At 45.2% G+C, this 24,576-nt stretch overlaps 1 protein-coding gene across 7 annotated transcripts in view; it reads left to right on the top strand.

The window, feature by feature from the left end:
• The first annotated feature begins 471 nt into the window (after positions 1–471).
• Positions 472–24,576, top strand: part of cep350 (centrosomal protein 350) — a 38,537-nt gene continuing 14,432 nt past the window's right edge. For 4 of the 7 annotated variants that reach the window (XM_021604077.3, XM_021604080.3, XM_021604078.3 and 1 more), the window contains exons 1-22: positions 472–1,914; positions 3,505–3,582; positions 3,957–4,000; positions 4,171–4,285; positions 4,471–4,663; positions 5,045–5,634; positions 5,731–5,844; positions 6,647–6,760; positions 7,966–8,082; positions 10,199–10,845; positions 11,110–11,234; positions 11,900–12,834; positions 12,933–13,092; positions 13,340–13,485; positions 13,598–13,790; positions 18,428–18,642; positions 20,328–20,491; positions 20,676–20,786; positions 21,045–21,185; positions 21,388–21,629; positions 21,799–21,962; positions 24,066–24,262. In XM_021604077.3, the coding sequence (XP_021459752.3) occupies positions 3,510–3,582; positions 3,957–4,000; positions 4,171–4,285; positions 4,471–4,663; positions 5,045–5,634; positions 5,731–5,844; positions 6,647–6,760; positions 7,966–8,082; positions 10,199–10,845; positions 11,110–11,234; positions 11,900–12,834; positions 12,933–13,092; positions 13,340–13,485; positions 13,598–13,790; positions 18,428–18,642; positions 20,328–20,491; positions 20,676–20,786; positions 21,045–21,185; positions 21,388–21,629; positions 21,799–21,962; positions 24,066–24,262 (4,800 nt within the window). In that variant the 5' untranslated portion in view covers positions 472–1,914; positions 3,505–3,509. The remainder of the gene's footprint in view (positions 1,915–3,504; positions 3,583–3,956; positions 4,001–4,170; positions 4,286–4,470; positions 4,664–5,044; positions 5,635–5,730; positions 5,845–6,646; positions 6,761–7,965; positions 8,083–10,198; positions 10,846–11,109; positions 11,235–11,899; positions 12,835–12,932; positions 13,093–13,339; positions 13,486–13,597; positions 13,791–18,427; positions 18,643–20,327; positions 20,492–20,675; positions 20,787–21,044; positions 21,186–21,387; positions 21,630–21,798; positions 21,963–24,065; positions 24,263–24,576) is intronic. The other 3 variants (XM_021604079.3, XM_090235750.1, XM_090235749.1) reach the window with 1 other exon arrangement.

A 24,576-nucleotide genomic window follows, 5' to 3' on the forward strand; every position in this document is an offset into this window, starting at 1 on the left:
GCAAACTTAACACTCATCCATATATTTATATGTATATATTCTTATTCCAGCCCTTTACTTAGATGTGTGTGTATTAGGTAGTTGTTGTGGAATTGTTAGATTACTTAGATTGATATTAGATATTACTGCACTGTCGGAACTAGAAGCACAAGCATTTCGCTACACTCGCAATAACATCTGCTAACCATGTGTATGTGACCAATAAAATTTGATTTGGGAAGCATTGGCGAAAATAAGTATTGATATTGTGTCATATAATAGCACTCACAGCTTTCCAAGATAACAACATCTGAGACATTTATGTTCTGTTTACATATATTTAGAGCTTATTTATACAGAAATGTGTATACAATATTTTAATAGTCAATATTTTAGGTTGACTATAATTCCACTACGCAATTTCTGATATTACATGCCATTTATTTTCCTGTAAAAGACAGACATGCAGCACCTATGCCTCTACTGTTATTCATTCCAATTAGACTGGTTTTGGATGACCAAGATGGCTGCCATTTTTGACCCCTTACGGAACTTTGAGGATTTAAGACAACTACGCCTCTGGCTTTGGTGCATTTGAGATAACTCGGAAACTGGTTGTAGAAAGATGATGCCGCGTTGAAGTGCTAATCGGAACTAGAAAACTCTGACATTTCTGACTTTAATTTATTTTGTAGAATTATGAGCTCCGAGTTGCCCACTTTAAAGTACCAGAATCAACCAATTGGAAGAAGTTCTACGCAAATAATTTACGTTCAATTTTAACTCTGAGGTTCCGAGATTCCGACTTCAGAAACGTACCATATGTCTATTGCCGCGTTTACTTGCTATCAGAAACTCGGAACCTCCGAGTTAAAATAACATGTAAATTGTTTGCATAGCCCGTTCTGTTGGTTGATTTTGTACCTTCTCAAGTGATCATATTTCTACAGCGAGTTAGCATATCGGACATTTCCTAGTTTTCTAGGTCCAACTATCACGTGAACGCGGCACATGGTTATACGACGCGTTAGCATGTCGGTAACGTCAGAGTTTCTTAGGGTGTGTTCGTAAATTCAATCTGGAGTGCCAGTGTGCGCTCTGGGCGTTCGTAAATTCAGAGCACACACTGGACGCTCTGGCCAAGGAGTTGGGTTGATCCGAGCGTAAAGACCTCACGGCAGTCAAGCACCCAAGCTAACTAACTGGCTGACGTTGGCTAGCTTGCTACTTACTTCCAGACACAAATGAGAGAACGCCTCACTGACCATTTTACTCGCCCTAGCAGAGCTGGTAAAAGCTGTTTTCATGTTATCCAGAGCGTTGGTGACTGTAACTATGCTGCTGGCAACAATTTAATTATGCTTCTTTGCCGACGTTTACTGACACCGGCCATATTCAACGGGTATTGAGCGTTAGTAGATTAATCAGCTATTCTGCGCTCTTGCACACTCTGACGAGAATACTCTGAAACGTAGTAGATAACCAGAGTGCATTTACGAACGCACTCTTCGTTCCGACTCGAACTTGAACGCAGTCTCGTGTTGTGAAATCACGCTTCCACCTCCCGCGAGGTTCTGCGGCACCAGTTTCCTATAGTTATTTTGTCAATGGCGGACAGTCAACGTAACGGACGGGGAATATCAACACTGTAACCCGGGAAAAGACAACCTGAAACGCGGGTGGCTAATTATTAATAGAAGCCTTAAACCAAACTCTCCAATACTGAGGCTTTAATAACAGGCGACAGACCTCTGGAAATAAGTTATATGGTTGATGCTAACAAGCTAGCTGGCTAAAATCTGACAGTAGCCTAGCTACAGTAGCAGCGGCCTGGGGTTTTGTAAAAGTAGGATTTTCTGACCATCAACAAATTAGCTAGCTAGCTAGCTAGCATCACTAGCCATGGACATCTAGATTGGAGCGTCACTCGTACCGGTATGTGTACACGATTGGCATCTTTTTTAAGTTGTGCAAAATTGCCTTTAAACTAAGCCCCAAACTAACTTTAGCCTTATAGCTAGCTACAAAGTTGGCTATTTAGCTAATGTCGATTACCCACAGAAGAACAATCATACTGAAGATAGTTTTATTAATATACATAGATACTAGTAGTAGCTAGCTAGTTTTCAATACAATGTGTGGTGTAAATCCCCCGTCGGCAAATCCTTAGTTACCTAGGTAACTAACGTTAGCTAGCTAACAATTTTACCTAACTAGTTAACTACTGTAGCCAGCTTCACTGCGGAATCAGCTTTTCTTGATTGATTCAGTCTCTCATCTAGACATTGAGACAACTAGCTAACTAACGTTAGCTACTTGCAAGTGACCGATGTTGTGCTTCAATGTGGACAACTGGACAGTCATGTTTATGTGAATAATTCTATACAGAATGCAGCCTAAGTTGATTTAACTTTTGTGTTGGCAGCCTTACCTTAGTTTTTCTATTAGAGACAGGTAGCTAGCTAGAATAATACACAATTTAAGGAAACGATGAATAATGGCTTTTGAAACGTAAAAACACAAACTATAGCTAACGTTGTGTGCCCAGTTATTACACTTTTATTACAAAGTTGTTGCATTTAAAGTATTTGTTTTTGCCTACAATGCCTGATCATTTGCATTGTATGTAGTGAACGAATTGTTGTTGCAGATCTCATATTTTATTAAACACGTTGATTTGTGTCTGTCACTTTCAGTTGGCAGAGAGACTGTAAAAAGTGGTAGCGTGTATGAGTGTATAGAGGAGTGTATGGGGAGTAGACTAGATCTTGAATGTAACCATAGCATTTGCAATAGTCATTCATGCTAGCCTGAACTGACCACCTTCAAGGAAGTGTTATGTGTTGTTTATGAGTAAACTGTCTTGACATGAGAGGAATGCATGAAGTGTGACATATGAGATGCCAGAATGTCCTGTTTTTTTCTAATTTGAACACATCTAGGTAAAGGGACCATTATTGGTTTATTTAACAACATCTTAACACTGGGAGAGGGACAGGCATTGATTGTGTGCAGCCCTATGGGACTCCTAATCACGGCCGGATGTGATACAGTCTGGATTCGAACCAGGGACTGTAGTGACGCTTTAGACCGCTGTGCCACTCGTAAACATAAACCATGTTAGTTATTTGCTGTAGGACCGGTTTTAAATGGTAGTGCAACCTCTCTTGAGTTAGCAGTCTGTCATGAAAGTCCATTTCCTAGACAACCATATATATGTATAATTCTTCCTGTTTTGACCCACTGCACATAGAGGTGCTTGTCCCAGTCACTTGGATTATCTGCCTGCCACTATCTTTAATGTTGTGTTTGGCTTCAGTGTTTCTGCTGAGGCAGTTTGTATTCTGTGTACTCTGTTTTCCGAGGTAGATGGCAGCATAAAAATACTGCTGCTGACATTACATTCCTTTTTCTAATTTACAGCTACTCAGTAAACTGTATTTATTGATCAGGTGATTGTCTTGGTGAAGTGTTATCAAGTATATTTCCTTACTTCTTTGCTGTCCTCTACTATTCCAATTGAAGGTGTGATGTGGAGCTCCAAGCGGAGTGAGCCACACCTGACTCCCCTGGCGCAGCCTACTGGGCAGGATAACGGGAGAGGTCAGCTTCTTAATGTCTCTTATGCTATTATTATCCTTTTTATATCAGTGCAACATCCTACTGTCTGGCACACTGAAGTAATAAGGGCTTGGGATACCCCTCCATGTCACCTCAAATGTGTCTATCACAGCAGGTTGGTGTTAGCTTAATTGGGGAGAACGGGCTCGTTTTAATGACTGGAGTTGAATGGTATCAAACACATGGATTCCAGGTGCCGTTCCATTTGTTCTGTTCTGGACATTAATATAATCCGTCCTCCCCTCAGCAGCCTTCTGTGGTGTCTATGGGGCTGCAAAGACGTTGTTTACCTTTTTGTGTTGCCTTTTTTCTTTAGCCCTGTGTTTCTTTTCACTGAAATGCCTTTCTCCACTCAGAGCTGTCAGCTGCATGGACAAGTCTGAATCAGACCAAAGCTGCTGTAAGTAAACCAATATTTACATTGTCTGATTTTACTGTTTCTCTCTGAGGGGAGACACCCTTAATGTAATGACTCATGGCCTGTGGTATTTGTGATGTCTGTCTGGACTCTGAAGTGAGTTTTTGTTCTACATTGTGTATCTGAGGCAGGCGCTCTTGTTTTCCTTGCAGTTGCGGCACATTGAGAACCGCCTGGAGGCAGCTCCTGGCTCTGGGGTTCTGCTGGAATCCATCATGGATACAAAGAAAAGCTCTGGGGGCGCCACAAGGAAAGTCAGCCGCAGGGGTGAGGCACCCAATGGGATAGCTAATCCTTGGAAGCCATGGTTACTATTTATAGAACAAGGTTCTCCCTCGAACTGGACTTGGCAGCAGCAGCAGGCATCATCATTACTTTGCAGATACAAGTGTAATTAATTTTGCATTGCAAGGTTAGTTTGCAGGGATCTAACCCTATCTCTCCTGACTCAGATGGGCGGCGCACAGAGGACTGCTCTCAGGCAGGTGGAACCTCCAAGTCCAGCACAAGAAGTCGTCGCAGCCCAGACAAGACCTCCCGCAGCCCAGACAAGAGCTCCCGCAGCCCCCTGAGGAACACCACGCAGGACAGCAATGTCCGTAGGAACAACTGTGTGGAGTTCAAGGAGCCTCTGGCTTCCTATAGGTATGCATTGTTAAAACACTCAGATTTTTATGAGATGTTTTTTTTTTTTAAATCAGAAGTGCGTTTCTACTGTATTTACTCATGTTTGCTGTGACTGAGTGGAGGTTGTGCTATGATACAGGACAAAAGGTTGTTTTTTCAGTCCCTTTCTGTAATCCTATAAGGCCTGCTGTCAGAGGATGGTTGTTAAGTGGCTACTTTAAAATAGTCCTTTTATACTAATAACCGCCACATCTACATGTGTAAGTCTTTGCACATAAAAGGATGCTATTCAAAGCCATATGATCTTGACACCTCCCACTCGAGTAGCTTGTTTTCTGAGGTTTTTGTAAATAGCAACTAGCCAATTTGTTTCTGCTCTAATCATCCTGCTCCCCCCAGGGAAGCGACTCCACCACCCCTGACCTCCTCCCAGCTGGAGGCCCACAGTCTGCAGTCGGAGGTGGCTAACCCCCCTCCCCCGGACTTCCGTCTCAGCCAGCTGGTCTACCAGAGCGACACCCGAGACCAGCAAACCCGCCGAGACCTGGACAGCACACACTCGTCTGCTCTGGACAGCACCGTGGTGCGCTACCTCAACGACCGGCCCGCGCTGGACGCCCTGCGTCCCCCAAGCCACGCTACTGCAGCCAGAGACCCTCACAGGGAGGAGGGCCCGGAGGACAGGCCCAAAGCACACACCCTGGAGTGCCCGGCACCACCCTCAGCAGAGAACTCTTCGTCCTCCAGTCCTGGCTCAGCCTCCCAGCGGCTGGAAAACTTAAGGCGAAGGCAGCCGGATGACAAGCTGGAGAAGCTGAAGGAGCGGATCCGCAGGCAGAGAGAGCACCTGGAGGAGGCTGCAGAGAGAGACGGGTTGCTGGGGTACCTGGATCAGACAGTGGGCATCGCTGGAGCTGTGGAGAAAACCACCGCACCCACAGCTAAAGTGCGCAAAGTGGCAGCCGCACCTCCGGCACCTGTATACAAAGGTAAGGTCCACTGGAGAGATGCAGTTACACTGGATGTAAAAATAGCATTACAAAATGCCTTCAAACCGAATCTTATGTAACCCAATCCCATATCAGGTTTCAGCAGTAGTGAGACAAAGATCCGCACTCCTGATGGGAAAGTGTGGCGAGAGGAGGAGTTCCACAACCTGAGCAGAGAGATCTACAGAGACCTGTCTCGCCAGCTCTCAGGTGGGCACCGAGCAGTAGATGTCAGATCACAGAACACACACTATTATATGCTACATAATAATCCCTGTAGTACAGCGTTGTAGGTTGTGACTCAATGCACTTTTGAGATGAACTGCCAACTCATCGATGTTCAATAGAGTCGATGGGCTGTTGAGATCAAATGGACAGTGTAGTTGATTGTCCTGTTTCATAATAGGCTATAAATGTGACAGTCCTGTTTCAAGCTCCTTTGCATAAATGCTGCTCTCCTTTTTCAAACTGCCCTGGAGATTAGATGGCATTAGATACGCACCAGTACTTTCAGGAGGACTGAGACCTATTTGACCTATCCCAATCAACTGTTTCCTTTAAGAAATAATGTTACTGTCCTTTTTGATACGAGGATAATGCTGAGTTAGAAATACCACCAAAGAAATCTGCGTGTTCTCTTTTTTAAATTTAGGAAAACTTGATGACTGCGTTGAGGTTTTCGCTGCAGCAGACCTTCCTTGCATTTTGCCACAACTGCAACACGGCTCATTTCCCATAGTTTTGTATGACTACTTGAAGATTTTTCTTCTCTCAAAGTCTCTTTTCTTTGTCCTCTCTGGCGCTCTGCTGATTCCTGGGCTTCCACCCAAGTGTAGGAGCCAAAGCGCTCAGCTTCTTCATTTACACTGACACAGTCCACTAGCTTCCTATTCAATAGCTTTGTTTTGCATTGAGATTTTTTTTTGGGCTGCTTTTTGTAATTTGATAGTTCTGTTCATTTCCACTCTGTGGTGCTCAGACTGTCATGTCATCTCCTTTCTCCCCATTTTAGACAGTACCAAGCCCCAGCAGCGGCCCACAGAGAAGGCTAAGGAGAGGAAGCCGTCCAAGCCTGTGAGGAAAGTCCATAAATCAGCTCCTGTTCCTGACCCAAAGACCAAGCCAGGTTGGATCTTTTTCCTCTTTCTCTTTCTCTTTCTTTCTTTCAATCCCCCCCCAGTAGTGCTTACTCATCCTGGGTCTATGAATTCAATAGAAGATGTCAAACTTACTTCAATATTGTGTGTAGGTTAGGTGATAATACTCATTAATAATCATTGTGAAGTCAAGGGGTCTTTCACAAAGGGGAATCCCCCTCAGTAGGAGACTACAAATCACATTTATTTTGGTTCATCAGTTACTGTGCAGTATGCACACTGAACCAGAGCAGGCGTATCACAGTGAATACATTTGGCAGGCCCGTACCACAGAAGGCCTCTCTTAACTGTGTGCTAGTCAACAGGCCCCTCTGTTTGTGTGTGAGTGCCAGCATTTAGTCTCTTATCTTCAAAGATATGTCCAGAATGTATCGCATGCTGATTGCAAGCAAGCAGCGGCTTAGAGGCACACTATCTGGAATGCAGATGCTCGCCATACCAGCTCTCACAGCTGAGAACAGACACCCTTTAACAGGGCCCATACCAGTCTCTCAATTTCATTTAAGGGCCTTTATTGGCATGGGAAACTGATGTTTACATTGCCAAAGATAGTGAAATAGATAATAAACAAAAGTGAAATAAAAAATGTACAGTTAACATTACACTCACAAAAGCTCCAAAAGAAAAGACATTTCAAATGTCATTAAGTCTATATACAGTATTGTAATGATGTACAAAAGTGAAAATAAACAAACATCTCTCTCTACTTCCCAGTGCAGTTGAAAGGGAGATGAATGTGGTATAACCTAGTCTTATCCTGTCACCCAGCTATCCTCCCCTTCTACCCTGCTGCTGGCCTCTGCTCCCAGTCCGCTCACTAAAAATAGCCCTCTGAAATCTGTGATCAAGTTCCTTTACAAAACAGAAACAGCTGCTGGTCTTTAAATTTTCTAAGATTTCAGATGGTGCATAATTGAGCCAAACTCATTAAATTTGATGATGCCGCTCTAAAATAATGAATCTCCAAAGACGTTCAAAGTAGAGAGAGAAATCATGTTTTTGTCTCTCTTTTGGGGACATGAAGATCCTTGCACTTCAAAGGGTTTTATGTGATTCATTTAAGTTGTATATCTTGGCCGTCTGAGAAACAATCCTAACGTAAGTCATTACTGCAGAACTCAACACTGATTATGACCTTCTGTGTGTTTTCTTTCCGTCTTCGCTGTTGCTGCAGTGATCAGCACCACGTCATGGCGGGAGGGCCAGAAGATGGTGAAGATGGTACTGGGTCCCGCTCCACGTCTGCCTCGAGAGCAAAGGCCAGAGCCCACAGACAGACTGGCCAGGACAGGTGGGATTTGAGACTTGCAACCTACCCTCACTCCTCTCTGCTGTGCTTGGCCTCCCCCCCTCTCCTCCAACCCCTCCCCTCTCCTCCACCCCCTCTTCGTTCCACCTCGCCTACACCCCTCACCCATCTCGCTCATCCCCCTCCACTACATTTACAGGCAAATCAAATCTAACTTTATTTGTCAGCACTATGAAAACCAGACAGCAGTTGGTGGTCTGGCAAAACAAAAAATGTGTGACAAAGCAATCGTGTTAGTAGTGGATATTGTTACAGTATATGTGGTGTTCATGTTGATTTCATGTTAAAAGGCATACAGTGCCCTGCGACAGACAGTCGGCATGGCTAAAGAAATATCAATAAATAAAGGGGTTGTCGTCTCTTCCAGCACACAGGCACATTAGCAAACATTGGCTGTCAGTGACCGGAATTAATTACGATTGACTCACTGTTTCTGACTGACTGCACAATTCAGCACGGTCTGGTTTCCAGTGGTTGTCCCTGTCAGCACGGTCTGGTTTCCAGTGGTTGTCCCTGTCAGCACGGTCTGGTTTCCAGTGGTTGTCCCTGTCAGCACGGTCTGGTTTCCAGTGGTTGTCCCTGTCAGCACGGTCTGGTTTCCAGTGGTTGTCCCTGTCAGCACGGTCTGGTTTCCAGTGGTTGTCCCTGTCAGCACGGTCTGGTTTCCAGTGGTTGTCCCTGTCAGTACGGTCTGGTTTCCAGTGATTGTCCCTGTCAGCACGGTCTGGTTTCCAGTGATTGTCCCTGTCAGCACGGTCTGGTTTCCAGTGGTTGTCCCTGTCAGCACGGTCTGGTTTCCAGTGGATGTCCCTGTCAGCACGGTCTGGTTTCCAGTGGTTGCCCCTGTCAGCAGGGTCTGGTTTCCAGTGGTTGCCCCTGTCAGCAGGGTCTGGTTTCCAGTGGTTGTCCCTGTCTGCACGGTCTGGTTTCCAGTGGTTGTCCCTGTCAGCACGGTCTGGTTTCCAGTGGTTGTCCCTGTCAGCACGGTCTGGTTTCCAGTGGTTGTCCCTGTCAGCACGGTCTGGTTTCCAGTGGTTGTCCCTGTCAGAACGGTCTGGTTTCCAGTGGTTGTCCCTGTCAGTACGGTCTGGTTTCCAGTGATTGTCCCTGTCAGCACGGTCTGGTTTCCAGTGATTGTCCCTGTCAGCACGGTCTGGTTTCCAGTGGTTGTCCCTGTCAGCATGGTCTGGTTTCCAGTGGATGTCCCTGTCAGCACGGTCTGGTTTCCAGTGGTTGCCCCTGTCAGCACGGTCTGGTTTCCAGTGGTTGCCCCTGTCAGCAGGGTCTGGTTTCCAGTGGTTGTCCCTGTCAGCACGGTCTGGTTTCCAGTGGATGTCCCTGTCAGCACGGTCTGGTTTCCAGTGATTGTCCCTGTCAGCACGGTCTGGTTTCCAGTGGTTGTCCCTGTCAGCACGGTCTGGTTTCCAGTGGATGTCCCTGTCAGCACGGTCTGGTTTCCAGTGGTTGTCCCTGTGCTAGACTCAAATACACAGGGGTGAATTGGAGTGAGGCATGTACTGCCACTATTCTAAGACAATAACAGATCAGCCAGGTCTGAGTTCACATAACATATCATACAGCTAATGCATCTGGCCATGTCTACTTCTTATCCGTGTTCATAAACATTAACTAGTCACAAGTTGCTACTACTAGAATTGGGATAATTTGCTAAAATCTTTTGACTTGAGGACTACAATAAAAACAGTTGCTAAATGGAATCAGAGTTGAATCTAAAGGATTTCAGCCTTGGCATTCTAAACATTCTCATTTTGTAAGCTAGCTAACGTTAGCATAACAAACTAGCTACTTCTGTGCAAATTAAGTGTTTGTTGTTATTTAAAGAAACACATGTGAAAGTGTTTATGGTTGAACTTTGAAGTTTTCCCTATAAAAGTTATTGCTCAAAACTTTCAGAAAAAATGGAGATGTGATTAAAGGCCTAAAAAACAAAACAATGCTGTTAAAAATGTTAATTTTGACAGCCCTAATGGCGACCAATATTTCCCTCCTAATCATGCACTCAAAACATTTTCCTTTCCATTAACAATAATATAAGTCACCAATCAGTACCCTTTGTGTCTTCACAAATCTTTTCCAGGACCCCTTCCCCGGTCAAATTCAGACCACCGTCCGGAGCTGAAGCATCGGTCCAGACCCAGCAGCCGAGACAGGATCACCCATCCCAACCTTCAGTCTGCAGGCCCAGCCAAGGACAGGGCCCCCAACACAGACGACCTCTCTGCAGATATCCGGGGCATCCTGGATGACCTGCAGCTGAAGAGCAGAGCAGAGGAGCGAGGTCCAGCGGATCCCAGGAGAGGTTCAGAGTCCAGGGCCAGAACCACAGCATGGACGACTGGTGGCTCCTCCTTATGGGGCTCCCGAAGTGCCAGCCCTGCCAAGCGCAACAAGCCGGAGCCCTCAGAGCCAGCGCCCAGGAAGAGGCACTACGACTCCGACTCAGTGCGCCAGTACATCGCCCGGCAACAGGAGGAGCGCAAGAGACGTCAGGTGGAGGAGCGGAGGGCTCAGAGGGAGGAGGCGGAAAGGAAGAGCCAACGTCTGCAGGAGCTGTACAGGAAGCAGAGAGAGGGGGTAGCCAATAAGGGCCCTGCACTACCGGAAAGCCCAGTACAGAAACGCCTGCAGGAGACCTACACCAAACTACTTCTGGAACAGGCTCAGCTAGGAGAGGAACCTCTGCCTTCCCAGACACAGCCAGCATCTGCCACAGTCATTTACCAGGTAAAGGCATCTTTAGTTGTAATGGGGATGAAGCCCTCACCGTCCCCTTACTCGCATGGCATGCTTTAGTGAAAATGGGGATGGCATGGCTGGTGTGTTAAATGCAATTCATAGCTGCTCTAGTCTTGTAAAGGGACCAATATGTGAAATAGTAACGTGTAGAATTACCCTCAGTTTAACTCCTCAAGTTGCCTGTAGGAAATGACACCTCTCATGTGGTGAGTGAAACTAGCTATGAGTTATTTGTGGTGTGTTCCCGTATAGCAGAAGTCCCTGTACCAGCCATCCGGGGAGTCGGACAAGGAGAACAAGAGACAGGAGAGACCCCAGAGTGCGTCCTCCAGCAGTGACCTGTCTCTTTCTGAGCCCCCGCCCCCTCCACTCTCAAGGTCATTATATATGTAACCTTTTCCACTAGCACTGGCTAGTGTAGAGGCCCAAAACAAAGCACAGAACCATAGTACTTCCTCATAGCGAAGCAACAGAGCCAATAAGGAATTGTTTGTTTCTAAACTGTCTGTTTCCATGGCCACTCGTAGGAGCATTTCAAAACATGGTGGCGTATGCTCGGTTAACTTTAAAACAGGGAATTTCCAGTGCTATTTTAGATTCAACAGTTACATCAGATGACTCTGTGTAAATGTATGTCTGGTCCTTGTGTGGGGTAAACATTACGGTATGTAATCTGCATAATGTTCATACGCTCTTGAGTTGCTATGCAGTTCTTGGAATTTTGTTGACTTGATCCTCGGCCCTGAACATGTTTGCTTGTATAGTGAACACACAGGTTGTTCTCAGAAGCTCATGGGTTAGACTGTACAAACCACATATTTTAATGGCTGCATGCATATTTAGATGTCTTAAATTCTTGTAAACCTTTGACATAGCCTATAGAGAGTATTGCTGAGTACTAAAATGCATTGAGTCCATATACTAAAGGACTTTGTGAGTCCATAAAACAATATTTCCAGTGTTTCCAAGCCCTTTTTTTCAATACACTTTTAAAAAGTGTAGTATATTTGAATACTAATCCTCCGCTCTCTTCTTCCTGTAGGAATGAGTTGGGCTTGGGAGTTCCATCGTGGCTGCAGCCAGACCGCCTGAGTTCTGCAGTCAGACCCTCCACCGCTCTGGCTCCACCCACAGACCAGCTCTTCTCCCCACTCTTAGGCCCGGAAACAGCAGGGAGCTCTGGTGGGAGGGGAACCAACCCCCCAGCAAGGCCCCAGCACTCTACTCTCAATGGAGCTGGCAACAAGACCAAGATGAACCGCATTGAGGCCCTGAAAGCCACCGCTGCGTCCCTGTCCACTCGCATAGAGAGTGAAGCGAGGAAACTGGCTGGCGCAGGGATCAACTATAGCTGTGCATGGGACATGGATGTGACTGGTCTGACCCCTCCGGATGACGGCCACTGGGCCAAACCTGTGAGCCCACCGGTCAGAGAGAGAGCTGATGCTGCTGACGAGCTGTCCATGAGGATCCAGAGGCTGCTGAGTGCTGGCCAGAGCACATACAACGGAGCTCTCCCAGGGGTGGGCAACCTGCACAGCTTCAGAGAGCAGAGAGACAGGACCTCTGCTCCAGGCAGCAGGCCCCAGACAGCCCCAGGCCTCAGCTCCCATAAGGAGCCAGAGGAGGAGAAGGGAGGGAAGACCATCACCCATGACTCCAGTGGTGAGTCCATCAGTGAGGGCCCACTGCTGAGCGAATGCAGCCTGTCGGAGGGCGACGGGAGCCCCCTCACCAACATAAAGGGGGTCCCAAAACCGGCAGAGAGTCTTGGGGCTCTGGACTTCTGTGCAGGCCAGCGGGAGGGCTTCCAGCCCATCTCTCACTTCCAGAGAGAGGCAGAGAAGTACCCGGGGCTCAGCCCCCTCTCTCAGCAACGGGACAGCAGCCGTGGCCCATGGGAGGAACTGGCCAAGGGAAGCCCTCATAGTGTCATCAACATCTTCACCAAGAACCACCTGCTCAACCACACCAAAGGTTAGCCAACACATTTACACACCCAACCGTATCCTTAGTGTTTTGAATGAAGAATGAATTTTTAAACAATAATCTGTTCCTCTGGCTTCTCCCTGCAGTTGGGGGAGAGGAGCGAGCAGACCGGCGTTCCCCTCCTGTGCATTGTGGCCTGTCTGCAGCCAGCTTAGTGGATGGGGCACCAATGTATGAGGATGATTTTGTGTCATCCCGTAGCAGCGGCGGCAGCAGCCAATATAAGAAAAGATACAACGGACGCAGGTAAGGAGGGTTTCTACCACTGTCACGTGACAGGGTGCTACTATCTGAATACTGCTCTCATGCAATAAAAACATCATTTTGAAAAAACTGTAAAAATGACAGGATTAACCACAAGGTGGCACTCATGTCACATGGCTGACAGAGAAGCGTGGCAAGGAGTTTTGAAGTTGTCTTAGTAGTCTTTTTGTGGTTGTTAGATGCACATGATGTGGGACTTGAACCATCTTTTCTCAACGTCTCATTGCAGTGTCACGAGTGGGAACAGTCACTATGATGAGTTGATGAGTCGCAGGTCCCCTTATGACACCAGGACTGTAGTAGACCTGCCATCCCATCACTCCGCAGGCTCCACACCAATATCTTCACCTCACTCAAAGGGCTCTGTGAAAAGGGGTGAGATTTTCACCATAAAATAACCACTTTCCCTGAAATGATGCTATCAAGTGACCATTTCTTACCAGTGAAAGTGTCTCTGCTCTAAAGAGAGTTTCTCCCCTTTCTTTAGGCTCTGCTTCAGACAAGAGTGATGCCACTCTGGTGGAGGAGCAGAGGAGTCCCTGCTACCCGGGCTTGGAGGCCCTGACTAGAGACTCCAGATGGGGAGGCTCAGTTTCCGAGAGAAGCTCTGTCCACAACCTGGTGAAGAGCGCCTACTCTGACTGTACACTAGGTGGCGCATCGGGCGACACACTTCGCAGGTAAGTGGCCTCAGCCAAGTCCAAAACTCTTCTGATTCCCAGGAGTCCCAGGAGCTTGAATATCTTCCTTGACCTTCAGTTATTTGAGTGGGGATATTATTTTTGAAGGCATACAGTTGAAGTCAGAAGTTTACATACACCTTAGCCAAATACATTTAAACTGTTTTTCACAATTCCTGACATTCAATCCTTGTAAAAATTCCCTATCTTAGGTCAGTAAGAATCACCACTTTATTTTAAGAATGTGAAATTTCAGAATAATAGTAGAGTGATTTATTTCAGCTTTTATTTCTTTCATCACATTCCCAGTGGGTCAGAAGTTTACATACACTCAATTAGTATTTGGTAGCATTGCCTTTCCATTGTTTAACTTAGGTCAAACATTTCAGGTAACCTTCAACAAGCTTCCCACAATAAGTGGGGTGAAATTTGGCCCATTCCTCCTGATAGAGCTGGTGTAACTGAGTCAGGTTTGTAGGCCTCCTTGCATGCACACGCTTTTTCAGTTTTCTATGGGATTGAGGTCAGGGCTTTGTGATGGCCACTCCAATACCTTGACTTTGTTTTCCTTAAGCCATATTGCCACAACTTTGGAACTATGCTTGGGGTCATTGTCCATTTGGAAGACCCATTTGCGACCAAGCTTTAACTTAACTGATGTCTTGAGATGTTGCTTTAATATATCCACATACTTTTCCTACCTCATGATGCCATCTATTTTGTGAAGTGCACCAGTCCCTCCTGCAGCAAAGCACCCCCACAACATGATGCTGCCACCCCGGTGCTTCACAGTTGGGATGTTGTTCTTTGGCTTGCAAGCCGCCTCCTTTTTCCTCCAAACATAACGATGGTCATTATGGCCAAACAGTTCTATTTTTGTTTCATCAGACCAGAGGACATTTCTCCAAAAAGTACCATCTTTATCCTCATGTGCAGTTGCAAACCGAAGTCTGGCTTTTTTTATGCCGGTTTTGGAACAGTGGCTTCTTCCATGCTGAGCGTCCTTTCACATTAGATTGATATAGGACTCGTTTTACTGTGGATAAAGATAAGTTTGTACCTGTTTCCTCCAGCATCTTCACAAGGTCTTTTGCTGCTGTTCTGGGATTGATTTGCACTTTTCGCACAAAAGTATGTTCATCTCTAGGAGACAGAACGCGTCTCCTTCCTGAGCGGTATGACGGCTGCATGGTCCCATGGTGTTTATACTTGCGTACTATTGTTTGTACAGATGAACATGGTACCTTCAGGCTTTTGGAAATCGCTTCCAAGGATGAACCAGACTTGTGGAGGTCTACACTTTTTTTTTTCTAAGGTGATTTCTTTTGATTTTCCCATGATGTCAAGCAAAGAGGCACTGAGTTTGAAGGTAGGCCTTGAAATACATCCACAGGTACACCTCCAATTGACTCAAATTATGTCAATTAGCTTCTAAAGCCATGACATCATTTTCTGGAATTTTCCAAGCTGTTTAATGGCAGTCAACTTAGTGTATGTAAACTTCTGACTCACTGGAATTGTGATACAGTGAATTATAAGTGAAATAATCTGTAAACAATTGTTGGAAAAATTACTTGTGTCATGCACAAAGTAGATGTCCTAACCGACTTGCCAAAACTATAGTTTGTTAACAAAAAAATGTGTGGAGTGGTTGAAAAACAAGTTTTAATGATTCTAATCTAAGTGTATGTAAACTTCTGACTTCAACTGTATATGGCAGATTTTTTCTGGATCAAATAGATTAGAGACTTAGGTGGTGGGTGTGGCAATGGGCACGGTCTGCCATCTGCACAGCTGGAGTTTAGAGACATTTTTAGACACTTAGAGGCTCTAGATGATCTAGAGACATTTTTATAATTAAGCCAATTTTCTGCAATTCTACAAATTTTTCCCATGGATCTGAGAGAATGTGTGCCAATTTTTAAAGCTAATTTCCTCATTCTAAGATTATATTATAAAAACAATATCTATAGGTCCCTCATCTTTTTTACGTACTTTGTCTGTTTTTTCACACTGAAAGCATTTTTCCATCCTGATTTCAATGGCAGAAAAGTCCCTGTATTGGTTTCACTGTGCAGTCTCACTTCAGGGAGAGTAATGATTAAGTGAACCCCGGCATCCAAAGACCAGCGCTGCACCCCATGCTATTTACACAGTTCAAATGACGAGAGAATATTGAAGTGAAGTTGGGACGCACATCAGCCACAGTGTTCTCTCGACAAAGTATCTCTCCGCCAACATAAAGATGAATCTTAAAACCTCTGTCAGGCCTGAGCAGTGAATATCGTCTTTTCAGTTCATTACCACATGGGGCACCCCTGTTGTTCCACTCACTCATTGATTGTCCTTTGCTAACTCAACACTTTGGAATGCTTATTTTGCTTAGGCTATGTAAGCTCAGCAAAAAAAGAAACGTCCTCTCACGGTCAACTGTTTATTTTCAGCAAGCGTAACGTGTAAATATTTGTATGAGCATAACAAGATTCAAGAAGACATAAACTGAACAAGTAACAGAAATTGAATAATGTATCCCTGAACATAGGGGGGGTAAAAATCAAAAGTAACAGTCAGTATCTGGTATGGCCACCAGCAGCATTAAGTACTGCCGTGCATCTCCTCCTCATGGACTGCACAAGATTTGCCAGTTCTTGCTGTGAGATGTTACCCCACTCTTCCACCAAGGCACCTGCAAGTTCCCAGACATTTCTGGGGGGAATGGCCCTAGCTCTCACCCTCTGATCCAACAGGTCCCAGATGTGCTCAATGGAATTGAGATCCGGGCTCTTCGCTGGCCATGGCAGAACACTGACATTCCTGTCTTGCAGGAAATCACGCGCAGTATGGCTGGTGGCATTGTCATGCTGGAGGGTCATGTCAGGATGAGCCTGCAGGAAGGGTACCACATGAGGGAGGAGGATGTCTTCCCTGTAACGTACAGCGTTGAGATTGCCTGCAATAACAACAAGCTCAGTCTGATGATGCTGTGACACACCGCCCCAGACCATGACGGATCCTCCACCTCCAAATCGATCCCTCTCCAGAGTACAGGCCTCGGTGTAACGCTCATTCTGTCGATGATCAACACGAATTCGACCATCACCCATGGTGAGACAAAACCGTGACTCGTCAGTGAAGAGCACTTTTTGCCAGTCCTGTCTGGTCCAGCGACGGTGGGTTTGTGCCCATAGGCGACATTGGCGGTAATGTCTCGTGAGGACCTGCCTTACAACAGGCCTACAAGCCCCCAGTCCAGCCTCTCTCAGCCTATTGTGGACAGTCTGAGCACTGATGGAGGGATTGTGTGTTCCTGGTGTAACTCGGGCTGTTGTTGTTGCCATCTTGTACCTGTGATGTTCGGATGTACTGATCCTGTGCAGGTGTTAGACATGGTTTGTCACTGCGAGGACGATCAGCTGTCCGTCCTGTCTCCCTGTAGCGCTGTCTTAGGCGTCTCACAGTACGGAAATTGCAATTTATTGCCCTGGCCACATCTTCAGTCCTCATGCCTCCTTGCAGCATGCCTAAGGCACGTTTACGCAGATGAGCAGGGACCCTGGGTATCTTTCTTTTGGTATTTTTCAGAGTCAGTAGAAAGGCCTCTTTAGTGTCCTAAGTTTTTGTAACTGTGACCTTAATTGCCTACCATCTGTAAGCTGTTAGTGTCTTAACGACCGTTCCACAGGTGCGTGTTCATTAATTGATTATGGTTCATTGAACAAGCATGGGAAACAGTGTTTAAAACCTTTACAATGAAGATCTGTGAAGTAATTTGTAAAAATCGGAATAATCTTTGAAAGACAGGGACGTTTCTTTTTTTGTTGAGTTTATTTGGGCATAAAGGCTAAACACTAATAATTCAAATGTGTTTAGGAGCTGTAGTTCAGAGTGCTAGGGAAAGTAGTGTTGTTACTCTGGTTGTGGCTGAAGGGTCTGCAGCAGCCAACCTCATGCCGTTGACAAGAGGGGGGTGGGTGGGGGGGGGGGGGCCTAGCTGACACTGACTCTTTTGTTTGGGCTGCACGGTGGTCAAATCTCCCCACTGCAAAATGGGCACGTCGCCAGGCAGAGTTGTCTCCTGTAACATTTGAGCATCCTCAGTGGCATTTAAAAAATATATCAGATTCCCTCCATACTGTTCTGTCTGGGTGATTTGATAACATTCAGAATCCAGTCCTTAATGCTACAGTTGTTCTCTGGTAAGGTAAAGCACTGGGTGTGCTAGCAGTTAGGGCATCAGAGAGGCACCACTGTCCACTACAGTGTGTTTCCAGCTCGGAAGCCGAAGCATATATCATCATGGATTAGACATCGTTGCCTGTTCCACTGGTTCAAAGCAGCACAATATGGTCCAATATTGATACCGTTCTTTCAGCATAACATACTTAGGATGGCTTTCCTGGGGCCCCCTTTCCTTGATTCTGTTAGTCCCTGGTTCCCATTTCACCTTGTTACAGTGCTCTGTATAGCACACATACCTGAAGTCAAACGGAGTGGGAGAAGTTATGTCAATGTTTTATTTTTTTACTTTTTCAAACTAATCCTTATTTAAATCCTTAAATTGAAAGTTAGAAATGGGACGTGACATTTATTTTCAGAAAGCATGCACATGAATACATTCGTTTTTTTCTTGTTTCCAGTTTGGGCTTGGACAATAAGAAATCCACCAGAAGCCCTGGCCTGTCTCCAGCTGGCTCTCCTACAGGCTCTGGTTCTCCTCGTGTGTCTCCAAGCAGCGCCTCCCTAGCTGGGGCAGACACCCTGGGCCTGGGGTCCGGCTCTCCTCACTCCTCAGCCCGCCCCAGCTCATCCTCATCCCTGTCGTCTTCAGCCAGAGCAGAGCCCAAGGCTGCTGGTATACCACCTAGAAATACCCGCTCAGCAGTTTAAATACATACCAGTATTGCCTATCTACAGTGCCTTCGGAAAGTATTCATACCCCTTGACTTATTCCACATTGTGTTGCGTTATAGCCCGAATTGAAATCGGATTAAATAAATACAAAATCTCACCTATCTATACACAATACCCCATAATGCCAAAGTAAAAACATGTTTTTAGATTTCAAATTAGTTGAAAATCAAATAGAGAAATGTCTAATTTGCATATCTATTCACACCCCTGAGTCAATACATGTTAGAATCACCTTTGGCAGCGATTACAGCTAAGAGTCTATCTGGGTAAGACTCTAAGAACTTTGCAAACCTGGTATGTACAATATTTTTACATTATTTTTTGAATTCTTCAAGCTCTGTCAATATGGTTGTTGATCATTGCTAGACAGCCATTTTCAAATCATAGATGTTCAAGTAGGTTTAAGTCAAAACTGTCTTCTTGTTAAGCAACTCCAGTGCATATTTGGCATTGTGTTTTAGGTAATTGTCCTGATGAAAGGTGAATTTGTCTCCCAGTGTCTGTTGGAAAGCACACTGAACCAGGTTTTCCTCTACAATTTTGCCTGTGCTTATCTCTATTCCATTTATTTTTATCCTTAAAAACTCCCAAGTTCTTGCCTGATACAGCCACCACCTAGCTTGAAAATATTTAGAGTGGTAGTGGTGTTTTGATATTTCTTTGTCACATTTTTTGCAGTTTTACTTTAGTGCCTTATTGTAAACAGGATGCATGTTTTGGAATATGTTTTATTCTGTTCAGGCTTCCTTTTCACTCTGTCATTTAGGTTCGTGTTGTGGATTAACTACAATGTTGTTGATCCATCCTTAGTTTTCTCCTAGCACAGCCATTAAACTCTGCAACTCTTTTCAAGTCACCATTGGCCTCATGGTTAAATTTTCTACATTTTACATTTCAGTATTTTAGCCGACGCTCTAATCCAGAGCGATTTACAGGAGCAATTAGTGTAAAGTGCCTTGCTCAATGACACAGTGACACATTTTTCACCTCATTAGTTCGGTGACTTGACGCAGCTACCTTTCAGTTACTGGCACAACACTCTTAACTGCTAGGCTACCTGATAGTTTCCTTCCTCTCCGGCAACTGAGTTAGCAAGGATGCCTGTATCTTTGTAGTGACTGGGTATATTGATACACCATCCAAAGTGTAATTAATAACTTCACCATGCTCAAAGGGATATTCAATGTTTGCTTTTTTTGAAAATGTATTTGTGAGACATGGAAAACCTGTCTCACAAATCTGTGTTTGAAATTAACTGCTCGATTGAGTGACCTTACAATTATCTGTATGTGTGGGGTACAGAGATGAGGTAGTTATCATAAAATAATGTTAAACACTATTATTGCACACAGAGTGAGTCCATGACACTTGTGACTTGTTAAGCACATGTAGGCTTGCCATAACAAAGGGGTTGTATACTTGACTCAAGACATTTCAGCTTTCCATTTCTTATTAATTTGTAAACATTTCAGAAAATATAATTCCACTTTGACAGTATTTAAATTCCGGCTGTAACACAACAAAATGTTCGGAAGGTCTAGGGGTGTGAATACTTTCTGAAGGCACTGTACTATCCATGTCTTAACTCTCCCTCTCTTTGTTTCTATCCGTCTCTTTATTGTCCAGGTGATCTCCACTACACCCCAGGGGTGTTGCAGCAGCGTATGTCTGCAGAACTCAATTACCTGGAATCTATAGAGGAGTCAGTGCGTCAGCTGGGTGACGTGGAGCGGCTGAGGGGCGTGTCTCTGGCTCAGCATGAAAGCGTCTCGCTCGCCCAAATACTCAAGGTGATAGTTGCTAATCCACCAATCAGAACACCTGAAGATTGCTAACAATATGTTTAGATGCTTAGTATAGTGCTGCTGCACTTTTGAAACATTACCTTCAGCACTTTTGGCGTGTTCGTTATGTTCTGGTAGTTTTCATTCGCCTTTTCCCATAGGTCCTGACCTTTGACCTCTAACCTTTCAGGCGCAGCAGCAGCGGCACGAGCGTGACCTTTATGAGCTGAAGGTAAAGGCAGAGCAGGAGGCACTGGAGACCCAACGTCAGCTGGAGGAGACACGGCAGAAAGCAGCCAGGGTACTGTACACACACCACTGGCATTTAGAACGAGCAACTCTGCAGAATACAGAAAGGAATCACCTAGAGTTAGAACCATGCCCCAACTTGGTAGATTGTTGATACTCTCAAGGAGGGCTTCATATTTGCAAAACACCTTTAATATTTATAGAACGCAATCTAACTTCACTGCATTTGTTGTGAGATGAGAGCTATTTTATTAGACGTGTGTAGACCGTGTAGTGTGATTCACGAACTGAACTGTGTGTGTCATTGCAGGCTCACGTGGAGCTGCAGGAGAACATGGCTCAGACCCAGCAGCAGTCTCTGGGAGGCATGCAGGAGGCCACCACTAAGATGATCAGCCAACAGGCTGAGTCTGTACGCTATACGGCCGAAGCTGCCCGCCAGATCAAAGAGGTGAGAACACTCCCTCTCCACTCTTTTCTCTACAGCCAGTCACTGGCGTTGGTTTTTGTTTGTTTCCTCACTTTGTTTGTTTCCTCAAAACTACATGTTGTATTGAAATGAGGAAAATATTACAAACATGCAAATAATTATCGTCTACTTTAGGTTGGGTTAAGTCTGCTTTTCAGTTGATACAAGTTGCTCTCTCTCCCAGATGACCGATCTGGCACGTTCTCAGATTGCTGGAGCCATAGGTGTCCCTGCTGCTGCTCCCATCACCACCCTGTTTGACCAGCAGAGGCAGCATCACCAGAGCTTCATGAAGCAGCTCCAGTCCCGCACTGACACAGAGAGCTCCAGGAGTGAGGTGTCTGCTGCCTGGACCAGGACTGAGGATCCCCTCTCCTCCCTGGACAGCCGCTCTGACTCCATCCCCTCCAGGAGACCCACCCTCAGGTACTGGGTCTTTCACACACTGGAGCCTCACAGACACCAGGGGTCTTTCCTTGTTAGCTCACTTGACTTGGTCAGGAAAAACTTGGTCCCATTTATAGGCATTACCTTGACTCAATACTCAATTGTTTTTCTATCTCCCCTGTCCCCTCTGCCTTGCTCTCCTCCCCAGTGGTGGAGAGAGTAGCAGCCACATGAGTCCCTCCTTGGCCTCATCTGACAAGAGGGAGAGGAGGAAGGCTGAGACAGGTAACAGCTCAGTGGAGGAGGAGGCCCATACAGCAGCTGATGACTCCATCCCCAGTGACAGTGTGCATTCCCTACTGGATGAGAAAGGTAAGGCCTGGGCTCATAGCACGCTTTGTGGGATCTGGAGATGGACCATTATCAAGCAGGCAGTGTATAACTATAATTTATGATACATATACAGTGGGGCAAAAAAGTATTTAGTCAGCCACCAATTGTGCAAGTTCTCCCACTTAAAAAGACGAGAGAGGCCTGTAATTTTCATCATAGGTACACTTCAACTATGACAGACAAAATTAGAAAAAAAATCCAGAAAATCACATTGTAGGATTTTTAATGAATTTATTTGCAAATTATGGTGGAAAATAAGTATTTGGTCAATAACAAAAGTTTATCTCAATACTTTGTTATATACCCTTTGTTGGCCATGACAGAGGTCAACGTTTTCTGTAAGTCTTCACAAGGTTTTCACACACTATTGCTGGTATTTTGGCCCATTCCTCCATGCAGATCTCCTCTAGAGCAGTGATGTTTTGGGGCTGTTGCTGGGCAACACGGACTTTCAACTCCCTCCAAAGATTTTCTATGGGGTTGAGATCTGGAGACTGGCTAGGCCACTCCAGGACCTTGAAATGCTTCTTACGAAGCCGCTCCTTCGTTGCCCGGGCGGTGTGTTTGGGATCATTGTCATGCTGAAAGACCCAGCCACGTTTCATCTTCAATGCCCTTGCTGATGGAAGGAGGTTTTCACTCAAAATCTCACGATACATGGCCCCATTCATTCTTTCCTTTACACGGATCAGTCGTCCTGGTCCCTTTGCAGAAAAACAGCCCCAAAGCATGATGTTTCCACCCCCATGGTTCACAGTAGGTATGGTGTTCTTTGGATGCAACTCAGCATTCTTTGTCCTCCAAACACGACGAGTTGAGTTTTTACCAAAAAGTTATATTTCGGTTTCATCTGACCATATGACATTCTCCCAATCTTCTTCTGGATCATCCAAATGCTCTTTAGCAAACTTCCTACGGGCCTGGACATGTACTGACTTAAGCAGGGGGACACGTCTGGCAGGATTTGAGTCCCTGGCGGCATAGTGTGTTACTGATGGTAGGCTTTGTTACTTTGGTCCTTGTGGTTCTGGGATTTTTGCTCACCGTTCTTGTGATCATTTTGACCCCACGGGGTGAGATCTTGCGTGGAGCCCCAGGTCGAGGGAGAGTATCAGTGGTCTTGTATGTCTTCCATTTCCTAATAATTGCTCCCACAGTTGATTTCTTCAAAGCAAGCTGCTTACCTATTGCAGATTCAGTCTTCCCAGCCTGGTGCAGGTCTACAATTTTGTTTCTGGTGTCCTTTGACAGCTCTTTGGTCTTGGCCATAGTGGAGTTTGGAGTGTGACTGTTTGAGGTTGTGGACAGGTGTCTTTTATACTGATAACAAGTTCAAACAGGTGCCATTAATACAGGTAACGAGTGGAGGACAGAGGAGCCTCTTAAAGAAGAAGTTACAGGTCTGTGAGAGACAGAAATCTTGCTTGTTTGTAGGGGACCAAATACTTATTTTCCACCATAATTTGCAAATAAATTCATAAAAAATCCTACAATGTTATTTTCTTGATTCTTTTTTTTTTTTTCTCATTTTGTCTGTCATAGTTAAGTTTACCTATGATGAAAATTACAGGCCTCATCTTTTTAAGTGGGAGAACTTGCACAATTGGTGGCTGACTAAATACTTTTTTGCCCACTGTACTCCCATCCATATGTATTTGGACAGTGAAGCTAAATATTTTATTTTGGTTGTATACTCCAGCGTTTTAGATTTGAGAGAGAATGTTTCATATTAGGCGATTAGTATAGAATGTCAGCCTTATTTGAAGGTGTATTTATACATATCAGTTTTACCATTTTAGAAATTAAATCACTATGTATCCTGTCCCCCCCCGTTTGAAGTAGTCGTAAGTATAGTTTATTAAAGTAGTCCTAAGTTTTGTTTGGTCGACTAAATACATAAATTGCTTTCATTTCTAAACAGTAAAACAGATAAATAAAAGGAGACGTTCTGTCCTGTAACCTCATATAAAGCCAAATATAACATAGCTTCACTTTCCAAATATGTATGGAGGAGAGAGTAAACAACCTGGAGTCTCTTAGATAACTTTCTATGTTTCCTCTCTCCAATCTGTCCCCATACAGACAGCACCTCAGTTGCTACAGAGTACTCTCTGAAGTTTGATGAGTCCATGACGGAAGATGAGATTGAGGAACGTTCGTTCCGCTCTCTGCTTCCCTCTGAGTCCCACCGGCGGGGAGCGGTGGAGAAGAGAGGTCCCCGTGAGGACTCAGACAACCAACCCAGTCAGGAGAGGACCACAGAACAGGACAGCTCCAAGGTTAGTATGCCACCTCATCTCAATAGTTGTAATTCTGGCAAAATAGCAAGGCTACTCAAATAATGATTGGCCTCCACAGTACTGAAGTCCTAGCACTTATCCAAAAGCTTAAGTGTACTAGTTTACTTGGGGAGGTTTCTGCCTATCCTTGAATTAACTAGTGCATAATGTTTAACTAGCATTTAGCCCTATTTGACCTCATTAATGGTGAACTTATATCTTCTCTCTAGTATTTTGGCAGCAGCATCTGTCCTCGCTCTTAATGTCAAGCCACAGTGGCAGCTCCCTGCGTCTCTGAAGGGCTCAGTGTTCAG

The sequence above is a fragment of the Oncorhynchus mykiss genome, chromosome 5 (genome assembly GCF_057628025.1).
Source record: "Oncorhynchus mykiss isolate SJ-2025 chromosome 5, ASM5762802v1, whole genome shotgun sequence".
In the NCBI taxonomy this organism is placed as follows: domain Eukaryota; kingdom Metazoa; phylum Chordata; class Actinopteri; order Salmoniformes; family Salmonidae; genus Oncorhynchus; species Oncorhynchus mykiss.